The 13,990-nt window shown below is 47.0% G+C and overlaps 1 protein-coding gene across 1 annotated transcript; it reads right to left on the bottom strand.

Annotated features, from left to right (window-relative positions):
• Positions 1-544: 544 nt before the first annotated feature.
• Positions 545-1,541, bottom strand: LOC102098270 (olfactory receptor 2AT4). The gene is given in 3 exon segments (XM_013371608.3): positions 545-950; positions 952-1,219; positions 1,222-1,541. Coding segments are annotated over 3 exon segments (954 nt in total). The 5' UTR covers positions 1,502-1,541.
• Between the last annotated feature and the right edge of the window lie 12,449 nt (positions 1,542-13,990).

Here is a 13,990-nt window from a genome sequence, read left to right on the forward strand (position 1 = left end):
CATACACACTTTCCAAGGCTTGATAGCATCTCTGCAAAAAATTTGAGGTTCATGGTGTTTTATTGACTGTAGCTTTCCTAGCGTAGGAACTTGTGAATTGGGCTGTTGGATATCAGAGATGGTTGATGGCACCGTATTGTATACGGGCACCGTTTTAATCCAGGGTCACCTCTGTCATTTGTAGGGAAAAAACTGCTACCACCCTGAAACTCTTAAATGCAGGAATTAAAATAATGCATCCTCCACGGTGTAAAGTGGAGGAGAAAGTGTAAAGAAATGTGGTGCTGCTCTAGATCAGCTTTATTTAGTGCATTTCCAGCTTTATTTAGTGCATCTGTGATTTTATCACTGAAGAAAACAAACTAGAAAATTGTAAATATTATGTCAAGTCTACTAAAAACTTCACAGAAATAGGCTGAAATACCTTAACACAGGATAAACCATATTTCAGGGGAAGCAAGCAGAACTCCGAAGACAATGGTGTCTTAATTAACCAGAGGGCTGAAATAACAAATAGCACAAGGCTTCTGCACTACTGTAAATTTTACCCAAATAAATTGAATTTTTTAGGAAGGGGGAAGATTTTCAGAGAAATAGACTTTTTAACTGCAGATTTTACTTCCTTGTTGCGTAAAGTGTAAATGATGGGGTTTAGCAAGGGAGTTAAAATTGAGAAGACAACGTTGTTCATGGCATGGACATCAGTGGGGATGTCTGCTCTGTAGGACACGTATGCCACAGCGATAGAGGAGTAGTAAGTGCCCACCACAAGCAGATGGGAGGTACATGTTGAAAAAGCTTTGGTGCGACCCTCTTTGGAGTTGATCTTTAGCATGGAGAGGATGATGCGGACGTATGAAAGGGTGACGAGCAACAGAGGGAGGACCGACACTGTCATAGCGATGGAGAACCCCAAGAAGGTCTGGAAATCGGCACTGAAGTCCAAGCACCACTGCCAGGTGGTCACAAAAGCAGTGGTGAACTGTGGTGGTGTCCCTGTAGGTTAGCTGAGAGGTCTGCATGATGATGGGCACGGGTATGAGCAGCGCAATGATCCAGGCACTCACTGCCACCTGGATGTTCAGTCTTCTTGTCATCTTGGCCGGGTAACGGAGGGGGTTGCAGATGGCTTCGTAGTGATCACAAGCCATGACCACCAGCAGAAGCGCCTCGGTTACCATCAACCTGTGAAAACTGTACATCTGCAGGAACAGCCCCAAAATGAGATGGTTTTAGCGTCGACCAGGAACATGGCCAGCATTTTGGGGATGGTGGTGGTTGTAAACAGCATGTCTAACACAGAGAGGTTGATCAGGAAGAAGAACATGGGTTTGTGGAGCATATGGTCGACCACAACCACGGTGATGATGATGGCATTACCAACCAGGATCAGCAGGTAGAATAGCAAGAACACAACGAAGAAGGTCTGGAAATCCTGGAGGGCTGGAAACCCCACCAAGAAGAAGACTTTAGCGGAAGCATTGCTGTTGCAGCTTTCCATAGTGGGGCTGGTCAAAACACCTGCAAGGATGAAGAAGGAAAGAGGCCGATGCTTGGGAAGGTATTTCTCTAAGGAGCTTTGCAGAGGTTCTGCAAGGAAAACACACGTTGGATGAAATCTTGCAGAGCCGAGCACACTGCAAGACACAGCTCAGCCCCTCCAGTCTCTAATTTGCAATTAAGGTGATTTGGATTCTCTGCCTTCAGACACACAGTGTGAATTTTGAGGTTGTCCTGTGCAAGGAAAGGAGTTGGACTCGATGATCCTTGTGGATCCCTTCCAACTGAGGACATCCTATGATTTTATGTTGGTGATGTGGATCATGTCTATAGCTTTGGGCACAAAGGGCAAGGATTCATCTCACGAGGCTTTGGGTGCTCTCCACACCATGTGCGCTGGTACTCCTGTGTCCTCGTTAAACAGTCTTTTAGCCCAGTTCTGATTGTAGTCATTTAAGAGTTCCTCACACACTATTAGAACATGTAGGTCCCCAAACAGCTGCTTTTCTCTCTGTTTGCTGTTGGAAAGTCACAGTTACAGAACTAGAGGCCAGTAACCAGACTCCTAAAGTAAGATCAGAGTAGCTCTAAAGGACTGATCAAAATACACCAGTTCCTCCATCTAAGGAACGGAGCTCCCAAGCGTCCCCTTTACTTTTGGAGGGACCAAAGAAATAACACACATGATACCAAATACATCATCTTCTATAAAGATTTTAACATTAAAAGGAAAATATCCAAACCTCATGTAATTTAAACAACACAACCAAGACAGGTGACGTTGCCTACAAACAAATTAATCAAGCTAACTCAAAGAAATGATCTATCCCCCAAATCTTCTCTATTTCAGGATGATGGCTACTTGCCTACTGATGAATAACACGAGCAAGAGACAGAGTCAACTGGTGAAGAGAAGCATTAAGAGCTGCTTGTGTGTCCATGACGCAACAAATGCTAAAAGTGAAGGATGTGCTTGTGGATCAAGATAAATTGTCTTATTTTGATACTCTCAGAAAACTGGACATGGATGTCCCCAAATCACTGGGCACTGGGCAGAATTGCATCTGGCACTGATTCTTTTCTGAGCTTCTTGGATTATAGCCAGATTCCAAAAAGAAAGTCTTAACTATCTTCATCCTAATAGCAAAAGAAAATAGTCTTTCTTCACCTGAACTCAGTGCTGTGGTATTGAAACGAATACATGGACAGTTTAGATGACAGGAAACAATACAGGTAACAAGTAGAACAACCGTTAGACAGTAAATGCCTGGCAAACGGCAAATACCTTTCTAACTAAAACAAGTGGTCCATGTGAAAAAGGGACATTTTGGGGGATGCAGGACCGAGGAGGAGATGTGTTGCGTTAAGGAAATGCCCGTTTATCTTCTCTAAGGGAATTTGGGGAATTAGCTCAGGAACAGCCAACCATCCACCTTTCTTTTTCCAGGTTATTATCGACTTTGCTACCCAAAGTCATTCTCATCACCGTTTTTCATGCCCACGTTACCTGTAGTTGGCTACTCGCAGCATTTCCCACCGTCATTGTGGCACATGGTCAATTTCTGATGCTGTTGCTGAAATTCAGATGAAAATATATAATTTCTTCAGACTTCCAGATCATTTTGTGGTACATAAAAGCAAAGGAGTTTTCACAGTAACTATTTTTTGGCTGATGTAGGTCAGCATCACTTCTTTTACTGTAGTAAGAAATATTTGAGGGACTTGTAACGTTCAAAGACATTGTCAAGAATAAATATCCATCAGTGACTTCAGCTCAGATGGAGGGGGACATGATGTGTGACAGCTTACAGCCTTATATATCTATATTTTACATAATGTAGCTCTACAGTTGCATTATTCATACAAACTTGTGGTGCTTTCTGGATTTCTCCAGGAAGGGTAAGAAAGAGCACACCATACTTTTCAATTTATTTTACATTTTGAGTTTTTAATATTACCGAGTTTCTTTCCTCTCCGTGGAAATATTTGCTTTGTTGCTCATAAAGATTTAATGTGCATTGGAAAGGACTATTCTGCCCAAGCCCAATGGAATATTCTTGTTTGCTGTGACAAGCAGCATTTTGGAAACTTCCAGCATCTTCTGTTCAATGCACGAAACAGCTGCATTTCATGGACACAAATTCCTTTGGAATTGATCTATTTTTTCTAACATAGGGTAAATCAAAACTAAGATAATGTTCAGAAATAAAAAACAACAACCTGGTTTTCATTAGGCTTATGCTAAAAAAAGAAGGAGAAATGAAGCTTAATTAAGTTTTTATCATTTTCTTGGTTTCCTTATCCCAATTTGAGATAGAGGAAATAAAGCTATCATGGAAATGTTTTGTGCTTGGCCACAAGTAGTTGAGAGTAATGGTTGGTCTCATGCAATTTCCTAACATTATTAAATCTCTGGTAATTTTCGGATAGTTTTACCTTTCACCCAGAAAGTCATCTCCATAACCATATAGGAGAGATCCATTTAATATTACAAATTAATAGATTTTCTGCCACACCGAAATTTAAATACAACTGATATTTTGTTTACTCTCTACCTCTCATCTAATCTACCCTTCTCCATTTCTCTTTCTTGTTATTATTTTTTCCAAAATGGTAACCTTCAAGGATGTAATTTGTATAAACAAAGCTGCACTATTAAAAAAAACAAGATAATTTATTGTATTGAATTAAAATTGCTGGCGTGCAATGTCCTTAAAATAAGCATTGATTTGAAGTTGTTTTCAGACATACTAGATCAAATTCTCATTCTTTGGAGCCTGTTGACATGTATTACAATCATATTTTTCCATCCTGGACCCCAGGAGGACAAAGTAAATCCAAATGAAACACTTAATTAGTCTGAAAAATATTATCGTATTAGCAGAATAGTATCAACAATAACTCACTTGCACTTTGAAGTTATAACAAAGCCTTCCCCTTCCGTATTGTTATCCTTAGTGGGAAGCGTGGAACTCCTGCAATATATCAACGGGCAAAGCCACCGCTGATCTCAAACATATTTGAACGTGTTGTCCTGCTCCTCACCCAGAGATGCTATCCAGAGATGGTCTCTGTGTTGTTTTCTTGCCTTGAACCAGGAGACCCACACATTGTTTTCCCTCTAGAGCATCTCAACAGCTTTGAATCCCCATGTTGCTTGTCGCAGTGACACCGGGTGAAGATCATACAACAGATTTGCACAGTCAAAGAGCAGCAAAGGAAGAGTTTTCACCACGTAGATCTTGTCCTGTGATGACCACGGGCTGTTGTGATGAGGCCGGTGGAGAAACACTGGAGGAAGTCCAGTCTTTTCTTCCCCGATCTGGAGGAGCTTACCATGGTCCAAGTGGCAAGCAATAGGATGAGAGGAAACAGCCTCAAGTTGCACCAGGGGAGGTTTAGATTGGATATTTGGAAATTTCTCCATCTCTATTCTCCAGGATTTTCGGGTCAAGCCCCATACACAGCTCAACAGCAAAGACAACATGCATGGGACTGATCTGGGCAACATCTCTGGGTGCCCAGGAGTTTCACAGAATCATAGAACAATTTTGGTTGGAAAAGCCCCTCAAGATCGTCGACTCCAACCATTATCCCACCCCTGTCCCTGCCCCATGTCTTCAGAACCTCCTGTCCGTCTGTCCAACCCTCCAGGGATGGTGACTCCAGCACTGCCCTGGGCAGCCTGTTCCAATGCCCCACAGCCCTTTGGGGAAGAAATTGTTCCCACATCCAACCTCAACCTCCCCTGGCGCAACTTGAGGCCGTTTCCTCTGCTCCTGGCGCTTGTTCCTGGGGAGCAGAGCCCGACCCTCCATGCTACAACCTTGGGTTTCCTTGAGTGCCCTACTTGCAGGTTGGCCTCTGGCTCTTTATTCTACCTCAGAGAAGAGCACAGGATTGCTCCATGAACCATGTATGTCTAGGTATGTTGACCAACATACAATCCCTTTACATGGACAACCAGGTGACTACTTCAGCCATCCCTGAGCCACTTCTGTGAGCAGCCCATCTCCTTGCTGTCTCCATCCCTGAGATGATCACCTCTAAACCTCACAGCTTCTTCTTTGGGAGTTCTGTGGCCTGGGTACTCCAGGCATGTGGCATGAGAAGACATTGCCACCCGGCTCTATAGTCAATGGAGGGAGATGTTCCCTTTGACGGGCAATTCTAATCACTCAACTAAACTCCTTCTCCAAGTGTCCTTCCAGATCAATGTCCTCTTACTACAGATTCCTACATAAATATTTTCACCGTCTCTTCACCATCTTAAGTGAAAGCTGCCAGATGGCAATTAGTAAGGGCTAAATCCTGTCCTGTGTGAGGAGGTTCTGATGCACTCAGGCTTCTGTGGTGCAGGATGTGTCCTTGGACACCACACAGAAAAATATAGCTTTGGTTACAATATTAGAAATTAGTGAATAATGCACCCACGTGCATCTAAGGACCATCTAGATACATAACAAAAACACAAACCAGTCCCACTTCCATTGCTCAAATAAAATTATTCCTCCAAATTGCAGTCACGCCTTTGACAAATGAAAGAGCTGGAGAGCTCTGGCAGGTGGTGGGATCTGGTGGTGCTCCTGCAGTGTGTCCTCAAAGTCATTTTGCCCAGGGTGATCCCTGGGAGGAGAAGTCAAGCCAGATTATAGGAGTGGTTTAGGTAACAGTTCCTTGGGTCCAATGTCCTGGGGCTGAATCCTCAGACTGGAGGAGGTGGGATCAACAGAGCATCGCTGAGGGCTTGGTAAGAGGTTGAGAACTTTTTGGGAGCCTGGGGACACAAAGATGGATCATAGTTTGGTTTTATTTAAAGTGTGAGATGGGATTCATGGCAGATTGGGCCAGCTAGTTTTGAAACAGAACCTTTGAAATAAACTTTTGTTGAATTCTCAGTATGTTTTCATTATTATCTTGCCCCCATGCCATTCTCAGGTCACATCCTGACCAAAAGCCATCACAGCCAGAAACAGTAATACAGTGGAGCGGTGCAAAGTCCGTCCTGAATGGAGTTAGTGTCCTTGATAGGCTCCAACTGCTCATGATACTTGTTGAGGTTTTGGTGTGAGGTTCACACCTTCTCCATCATGTTTCTGCTGTGGATGTTGTCCTGCAGTCCACATCTGCTCCAGGGACTAACAGGGGGACACCAGCTATGTTTCCAAACAGTCAAACACACACAATTACGGTTTCCTGAGCTTAGACTATGGATGAGAAAAGTCCCCCCTACCTTTAGTCACTTGAACATTTAGTTCTAATATTCTTCTAGGACCACAGGTGGTTAAATGTCTCTTGTATGGTGCTAAGGAGTAACTCATTGCTGATAATAAACCATTTGAGCTGTGATCTTGTCAGTTACAATTTAATTTTTAATTACAGGTAACTTCTGATATATGCACTATAGGTGATGCTGGGATTATCTAGCCTCTGCTTATCCTCAACAAATTGGCGGAAAAATACATTAGGGGACAACAATCTTTCCTTCAGGGTGGCAATTTTTATTAAACTACTGTGAAACACCCACACATCCAGGACTAAGAGCTGCTCCAGCTTAAAATGTCATCAATGGCTTCCCCAGGGACAGGACAGAGATGCTTAAGGTGTCAGTTGGTTCACAGTGATCTGCTGGACCTGACTATTGGATGGTCTTGAGCACAACAATGCCTGGTGGTAGCTGAGTTATCTCCTCCCAGGAAAGCAGCTCTGTAGGACCTTGGTGTTGTCACCACCGTGGTGTTTGCAGCTCTCCATGTGTGATGGCCATGGTGGTGACCGCAAACACATCCTCAGCAGCTCTGAGGTCCCTTCTCCTGCTCCAGGCCATGGTGAGTGAGATGCTCCTGTGGGGAAGCTCATCTCGTTTGGAAGCAGATGCCTGGCATAGTTGGAGATACTGCACCGTGAAAATGCTAAACATGGAGCTGCGGGGACTTGCTCAAGTGTGACTAGCAGATATCAGCCCAGAAGGCTGCTGAATCCTGTATAAACAAAAATGACTGAATCACAGGTTGGAAGACACCTCTGGAGATCAACTACATTGTCTACAGCAGGTTCCCCGGGACCGTGTAGCTGATGGAGGTGGAGACTCCATGACCTCTCTGAGCAGCCTGGTGTTTGGGTGGAGGACAAATCCCTTCCCTCTGCTGTGGTTGCACCGAGCAGCAGCCTCCCTATGCCATGCCCTTTCCCAAGCACATCTGGCCAGGTGTGGGACAGGGCAGCAGAAGCCAACCAGACCTTTCCAAATGAGTCCCTGGTACCTCTTGAAGGCCAAGTCCTTTCACCTGGGAGCTCCCACTCTTCCCAGCTGGGACCACCCTTTGGGACGGCAGAAGAACCAAGCCCCATGCTAGTCCAGCTCAGTTCATGACTTTCATTTCATCTCCTTTTCTTCTCCATCCTTCCCTTTGCCCTCAGACTTGTCTGAGGTACCTTCTCCCGCTGTCTGCGATTGCATGAGTCTCCCTTGTGCTCCAGATGGTTCCTCTCCCTGCCTGGAGCCCAAATCCCCAACGTCCCGCCCTCACCTTCCCTGAATCTGCAAATCTGAAAATGTTTTTGCAGATCTTCAGGAATTGCCAGTTTGCAAATCAACACTGCTACCACACCTGCCCGGTCCCACCTTCCATGCTCATCTCTGCTCATCTGGTTTCTGTGGCCGCTTCTTGGAGCACCTCTTGGTGCAAGAAGACCAAGGGCACGTGTCCCCTTTTCCCCGTGCAGGAGGCAGGATCTGGCCCTGCTCCATGGGCATGAGAGCAAATGTCATCAACACTAAGCCACGGTCACGCTCGGCACAAACAGGACAGGCAATGGCTCTGCTCGTTTCTATGCATTTCCTAACGAACACCTTCTGGAGCAATTTCCCACTTGAATTTCCGTTTGCATCCAAGCGGTCACGGTGCCCCTGACAATGGAGCCCCTGGGTGCTCGTGTTCAAAACACTCTCTGTAAACATGCGGGAGAAGTTGAATTTCCAAACATGTTTGTTTCAAAACACCAGTTCCTACACTTGGGTGGCAACGCCAGTGAAAATAGCACAAATTGGTCTCTCAGTGGCTTTTAGATCTTCAGGGGCTTAGAAATGTTTTTCAGAATAATTAATATCCAGGGCTGGGATAATCAGAGTTTGTATGGCTGGTGCTGGAGCGTTCCAAAGCCTTGGGGAGCCCCAGCCGCTGATTGCACAGGACTGGTGAGCATCCAGTAGCAGTTTTAAAGGTCTTGAACCTTTAAAATGTTTTGTTTTTGCAGGCCTGGCATATTAAGAAGCTCTGGGTGACCTGGTCGATGGAGACAAGTTCCACTTCGGGCTGCTCTGCAGATGTGGGGTGTCATCCTGGAGCCACCTTTTGTTCTATAAGTAATAAAGCCATGGATACTGCTCTACCCTGAAAATGTCCCAGAGCAGCGCAAGTACTTTCATTCTACCTTGGGTTCACACAACCACAGCAGCCAAAACTGTCACGTCGTCCCTTTGCCATCTGTTTATGGACCCCCCTGCGGTGCTCGTCCAGCTCTGGGTCCTCAGCACAGGACACACATGGACCTGCTGGAGAGGGGCCAGAGAAGCCCCAGAAATGATGCGAGGCTGGAACAGCTCTGCTGGGAACAGGATGAGAGAGTTGGGGTGTTCAGATGGAGAACAGAAGCTTCCGGGAGACCTTAGTGTGGCCTTTCTGGACATGAAAGTGTCCAAGAAGAAAGATGGGGACAGACTTTTGAGCAGGGCCTGTTGTGACAGGACAAGGGGTGACAGTTTTAAACTGAAAGATGGAGATTGAGGCTGGACATGAGGAAGGAATTGTTGTCCCTGAGGGTGGTGAGAGCCTGTCCCAGGTTGTCCAGAGAGGTGGTGGATGCACCATCCCTGGAGACATCACAGGCCAGGCTGGACGGGGCTCTGAGCAACCTGAGCTGGTGAAGATGTCCCTGCTCATGGCAGGGGGGGCACTGGGGGAGCTGGGAAGGTCCTTCAACACAAACTATTCTGTGACTTTATGATTCTTGAACTTGAACTGCCAGTCCTCTGCAGCCTCATGGGCTGTGAATCCCCAGGTTGCACTGCACGCTGCATAAAACCAGATCTTTGCTGTTTTATACCAATCTCCTGGCTTCAGCGAGCATCCCCTGGTCCTGCTGCTGGGGGTGTTCAAATGTCAGATCTTATCCCCATAGCTTGAGGTCCCAAAACAAGGACACAGAGGGGTTGTTTGGGCAGGATGAGGATGACACCTTCCTTGCATTCCCATTGCGCTTGTGATTTTTCTGTTTACGAGGCAGGTGTCATCCTGTTAAAAAGGGATGCTCTTCACGTGGGCAGCCCCAAATTTATAAGCAGGGCTGGGCATTTTCTTTGCAGGAAATGGAGAGGTGTGTGTCAGTGTTTTGATTCACTGGGAAATTTGTCTGAACAGCCCTGACATTGCAGATGGGGAAACTGAGGCTGAAGGGAAGCTGGGAAGTCTCTAGGACCTGCTCAAGATGTGTGTGAGTGCAGCTCTTCCTCACACAAAACCGCAACAGTGGAAACCTAGAACTGTTGTTCGTTTTTTCCTTTTGCCTGGCTAAAAATTGTCAGATAAATTAATTTCATTGTTTTAAAATTTCCTGTCTTTGCTCAGGGATATGCACAGAGTTAAAATCCATCCCCAGCCCCCGGAGTCTTTGCTGGACTGAGGGATGGAGGATCCGTGGGGCTCGGAGATGTGGACTCTGGGACTTTGCAGGCTCCCTCCTAGCATGGAGCGTCCTCCTTCTCTGCTCTAACACTGCCACCCCCCGGCACATCGGCACACAGCTCCCCGGAGCCGCCGGACCCCTCCTCTTCTCTGCCAGTGGCAGAACAGGTCATCCATCCATCCCTCCATCCATCCCTCCATCCCTCCATCCATCCATCCATCCATCCCTCCATCCATCCATCCATCCCTCCATCCCTCCATCCCTCCATCCATCCTTCCATCCATCCATCCCTCCATCCATCCCTCCATCCATCCATCCATCCCTCCATCCCTCCATCCATCCATCCATCCATCCATCCCTCCATCCCTCCATCCCTCCATCCATCCTTCCATCCCTCCATCCCTCCATCCCTCCATCCATCCATCCATCCATCCATCCATCCATCCTTCCTCCACCCACCCACCCATCCATCCATCCCCTCCGTCATCCATCTCCATCCTGGGCTGCGGTGGCTGATGTCTCTGCATGTTCCCACCAGCTTTTCAGCAGGCAAATACCCCCCAGGTAGTTATTTCTGGGGGATACATGGCTCAAGCGACTGGCACTTGGGTGAGAGCCCCTCATGCCTTACCTCCTTGCAGTGTCCGTGCAAGTCGCACAACCTCTTTCCCTACATGTCATTGAGGTTTTCACTTACGGATGGATTTATCATCAATGGACACCTTTTTAATCCTCCTTTGCGCCACACTATAGAATCGTAGAACCATAGAATCAATCACAGAATCATAGAATCACAGAATAATTTTGGTTGGAAGAGACCCCGAAGATCATAAACTCCAACCAATAACCCAGCTCTGGCACTAATCCATGTCCCTGAGAACCTGATCTATGAGACAAGAAAGGATTTAGGTTTGTATCGACACAGTCCTAGCCCAGGGACTTGGACTAACATGCTGGTGGAACAAGGCTCACCAGGGTTTGCAACATCTGCCCTGGGCTCACAGTGGAGATCCTGTAAGTGTTGGTTGGAAAAACCTTTCTGGCCACCAACCCAACCTCCCCCCACAAACGGGACTGTCCCCCACATGGGTCAGGGCACCATGTCCTCAGAGCATCTGTTCTTATTCAATTGAGCCTAAAGGAGCTACCTGGAGGTGAAAATCTCCACTTGGTCAGGGGAAACCCTACTGTGAGATGTGGGCTGCTCAGGGTCCTGCAAATCTCATGTTAGAATCACAGGACATTTTGGGTTGGAAGGGACCTCCCCAGCTCCCCCAGTGCCCCCCCTGCCATGAGCAGGGACATCTTCACCAGCTCAGGTTGCTCAGAGCCCCGTCCAGCCTGGCCTGGGATGTCTCCAGGGATGGTTCATCCACCACCTCTCTGGCCAACCTGGGACAGGCTCTCACTACCCTCAGGGACAACAATTCCTCATATCCAGCCTCAATCTCCCTCCTTTAGTTTAAACCGTCACCCTTTGTCCTGTCACAACAGGCCCTGCTCAAAAGTCTCTCCCCATCTTTCTTATGGGCCCCTTTTAAGTCCGGAAAGGCCGCACTAAGGTCTCTCTGGAGCTTCTGTTCTCCAGCTGAACACCCCAACTCTCTCAGCCTGTCAGGAAGGAAGAACCTGGGATGTCAGTGGAAGAGAAACACAGGGTTGCTAAATAGTTAATGACTGTCCTGACTCAGTGAAACGTGGAGTAGTAAATTGTTTTTCTCCTGGGGCCACTATTGGATCATCTTATGGATGAGGTGGCTGCTGGCCACTTGTACAGGGGTGGCCTCTTCTTAATTGCTCCTGCAACCTTTGAGAGTTCCTCCCAAGCAGGACGATTGCTCACGTGTGGACATCTTCCTCTCCTATTTAGAAAATCCAATTAGCCTGGCTTAATGAGAAGGTGCCGTTGTGCCTGGGAGGTATTTTTCTGATGTTGCTGCAGCTGAGCTTAGCCCTTTGGAGGGCTGGCCAAGTGTCCTGCTCATGGGAGGCTCTTGGTGTAGAAAGGAGATGAGTGATGGAGCATGGCAGCTTTGCCATGAGACCTGATCATCACTTGGAAATCAAGAAAAAAATAGTTAAATTTTAATACTTTGAGGCTGTTCTGTGTGTTGCTGCTCAGGCTCTGATGGAGAGGACTTTGGAGCCTGCTGAATGTCACCGTGGCACTGCCCTCCTTGGCCATCTGCAATAGCTGGCTCTAAGCTCAGCTTATCTCTGCTTGCAGCTGGCATGGAGGGGCTTAATGTGGCTCCTGCCTGTTTTTTCAGCTGCTTTCACTCTGCACTCTTCCAGATTTGCAGCCTCCTGCCATGACTTTACAAAGCTGTCAATGGAAGTGACCCTGTCCTAAGTCCTTCAAAGTAAGTCCCAGGCAATTTTAAACTATTGAGATTATCTAAGCTCCCCCTGAACTCCTCTTTCACTGTTTCAGACTCTGTCCATTACACCCCACTGCAGGTGTCGACATTGCTCACAGCTGCCATTGACCTTTTGGTGAATATTGATGTGAAAAAGCCATTCAGCAGCATTGGCTGGCAACGTCACCATGAAGCAGAAGACCAGCTCCTCCCTGGGCTTCCTTCTTCTCACAGGCTGGTGGCCAACCTTACATCTCCAGTCGCTGTCCTTGTGTCTCCGGTGGCCATCCTTGCTGGCTTCATCCCCTCTACATGCTCCTGCTGCTCTTCTGTATTGTCCCAGCCATGGCGCCCGGTTCCCACCTTCTCTGAGTTTCCTTGGCTTTGGACCAGAGCACCCAACCACCCTCTAACAGCTCTTTTTGTCCATCCCTTGAATTGAAAATCCCTCATTTCTTTAAACTCCATTGTTTTTGACCTTGTTGGCTGCCAACAATGCTCCCTCCACCTGATCTTTGTTCATGTTCTTGTCCCATCTCTTATGGACTCTCCGACTGCTTAATGCTTGGCGTGGTCTGAAGTTCAGGATAAATCTGTACCTCTGCAATGGTACAGAAACCATCACTCTTCTCTTCCACTCCTGTCTGCCCTTCCTGAAAATGTTAGTCCTTTTTCTATAATTAATCCAGTGATGGAGATTGTTTTGCTGGGTCTCTGGTGGGGCAGCATGAGCCACTGACCCAAGTCCAGGCCTCCAGCTCTTCCTATTCCCCTCCACCCCCCTTGCAATAGGATATAGAGATGTTGGGTGGACCAACCCATCATCATCTTCATCCCTCTTTTCTACCTCTGTTAGGACTAAGCCTATTTCTGCATGGGTCTAGATCCTGGTCCTGCTCCATCCCTGCTCTCCCCACTTGCTGCCTCTTCTCCTCGTTCAGGATTCATGGATGAAAGCCAGTGAGATGCTCATCATGCAGCCTTCTTGCATCTCCACTGGCCTCCTCTTCCTCAACAAAGCCTGCGCTAGGGCAGAGCAATTTCAGGATGAGTTTTGTTATTACTGGTTTGTCCTGGTGAGGACATGATAAAAAACAAACCAAAACCCAACCCAACCAACCAACAACAACAAAACCCAAAAGCCACAAAATCCCAACCCAACCCAACCCAACCAACAAGCAAGTAAACAAACACAAAAACCCACCCCAAAACCCAACAAAAACATCTTTAACCTGCAGTATTGGCTTTGTTTTGGTGGGAAACTCAGTTTGGAGTCTGCCGGAGATGATCTGTCCTTCTTTGTCCCTTGGCTGTCCTCCCATTTCAGCAACATCCAGCTGGTGGCATCACAGAGAGTAAATTCCCCCGGCCCTTTTCTTCCCCCGAGGGTTTTCATATCTCATGCATTTCATGGGCTCCATTTCTTGAAGGACGATACCTCTCAG

This window comes from Columba livia, chromosome 1, assembly GCF_036013475.1.
Source record: "Columba livia isolate bColLiv1 breed racing homer chromosome 1, bColLiv1.pat.W.v2, whole genome shotgun sequence".
NCBI classification, from domain to species: Eukaryota; Metazoa; Chordata; class Aves; order Columbiformes; family Columbidae; genus Columba; species Columba livia.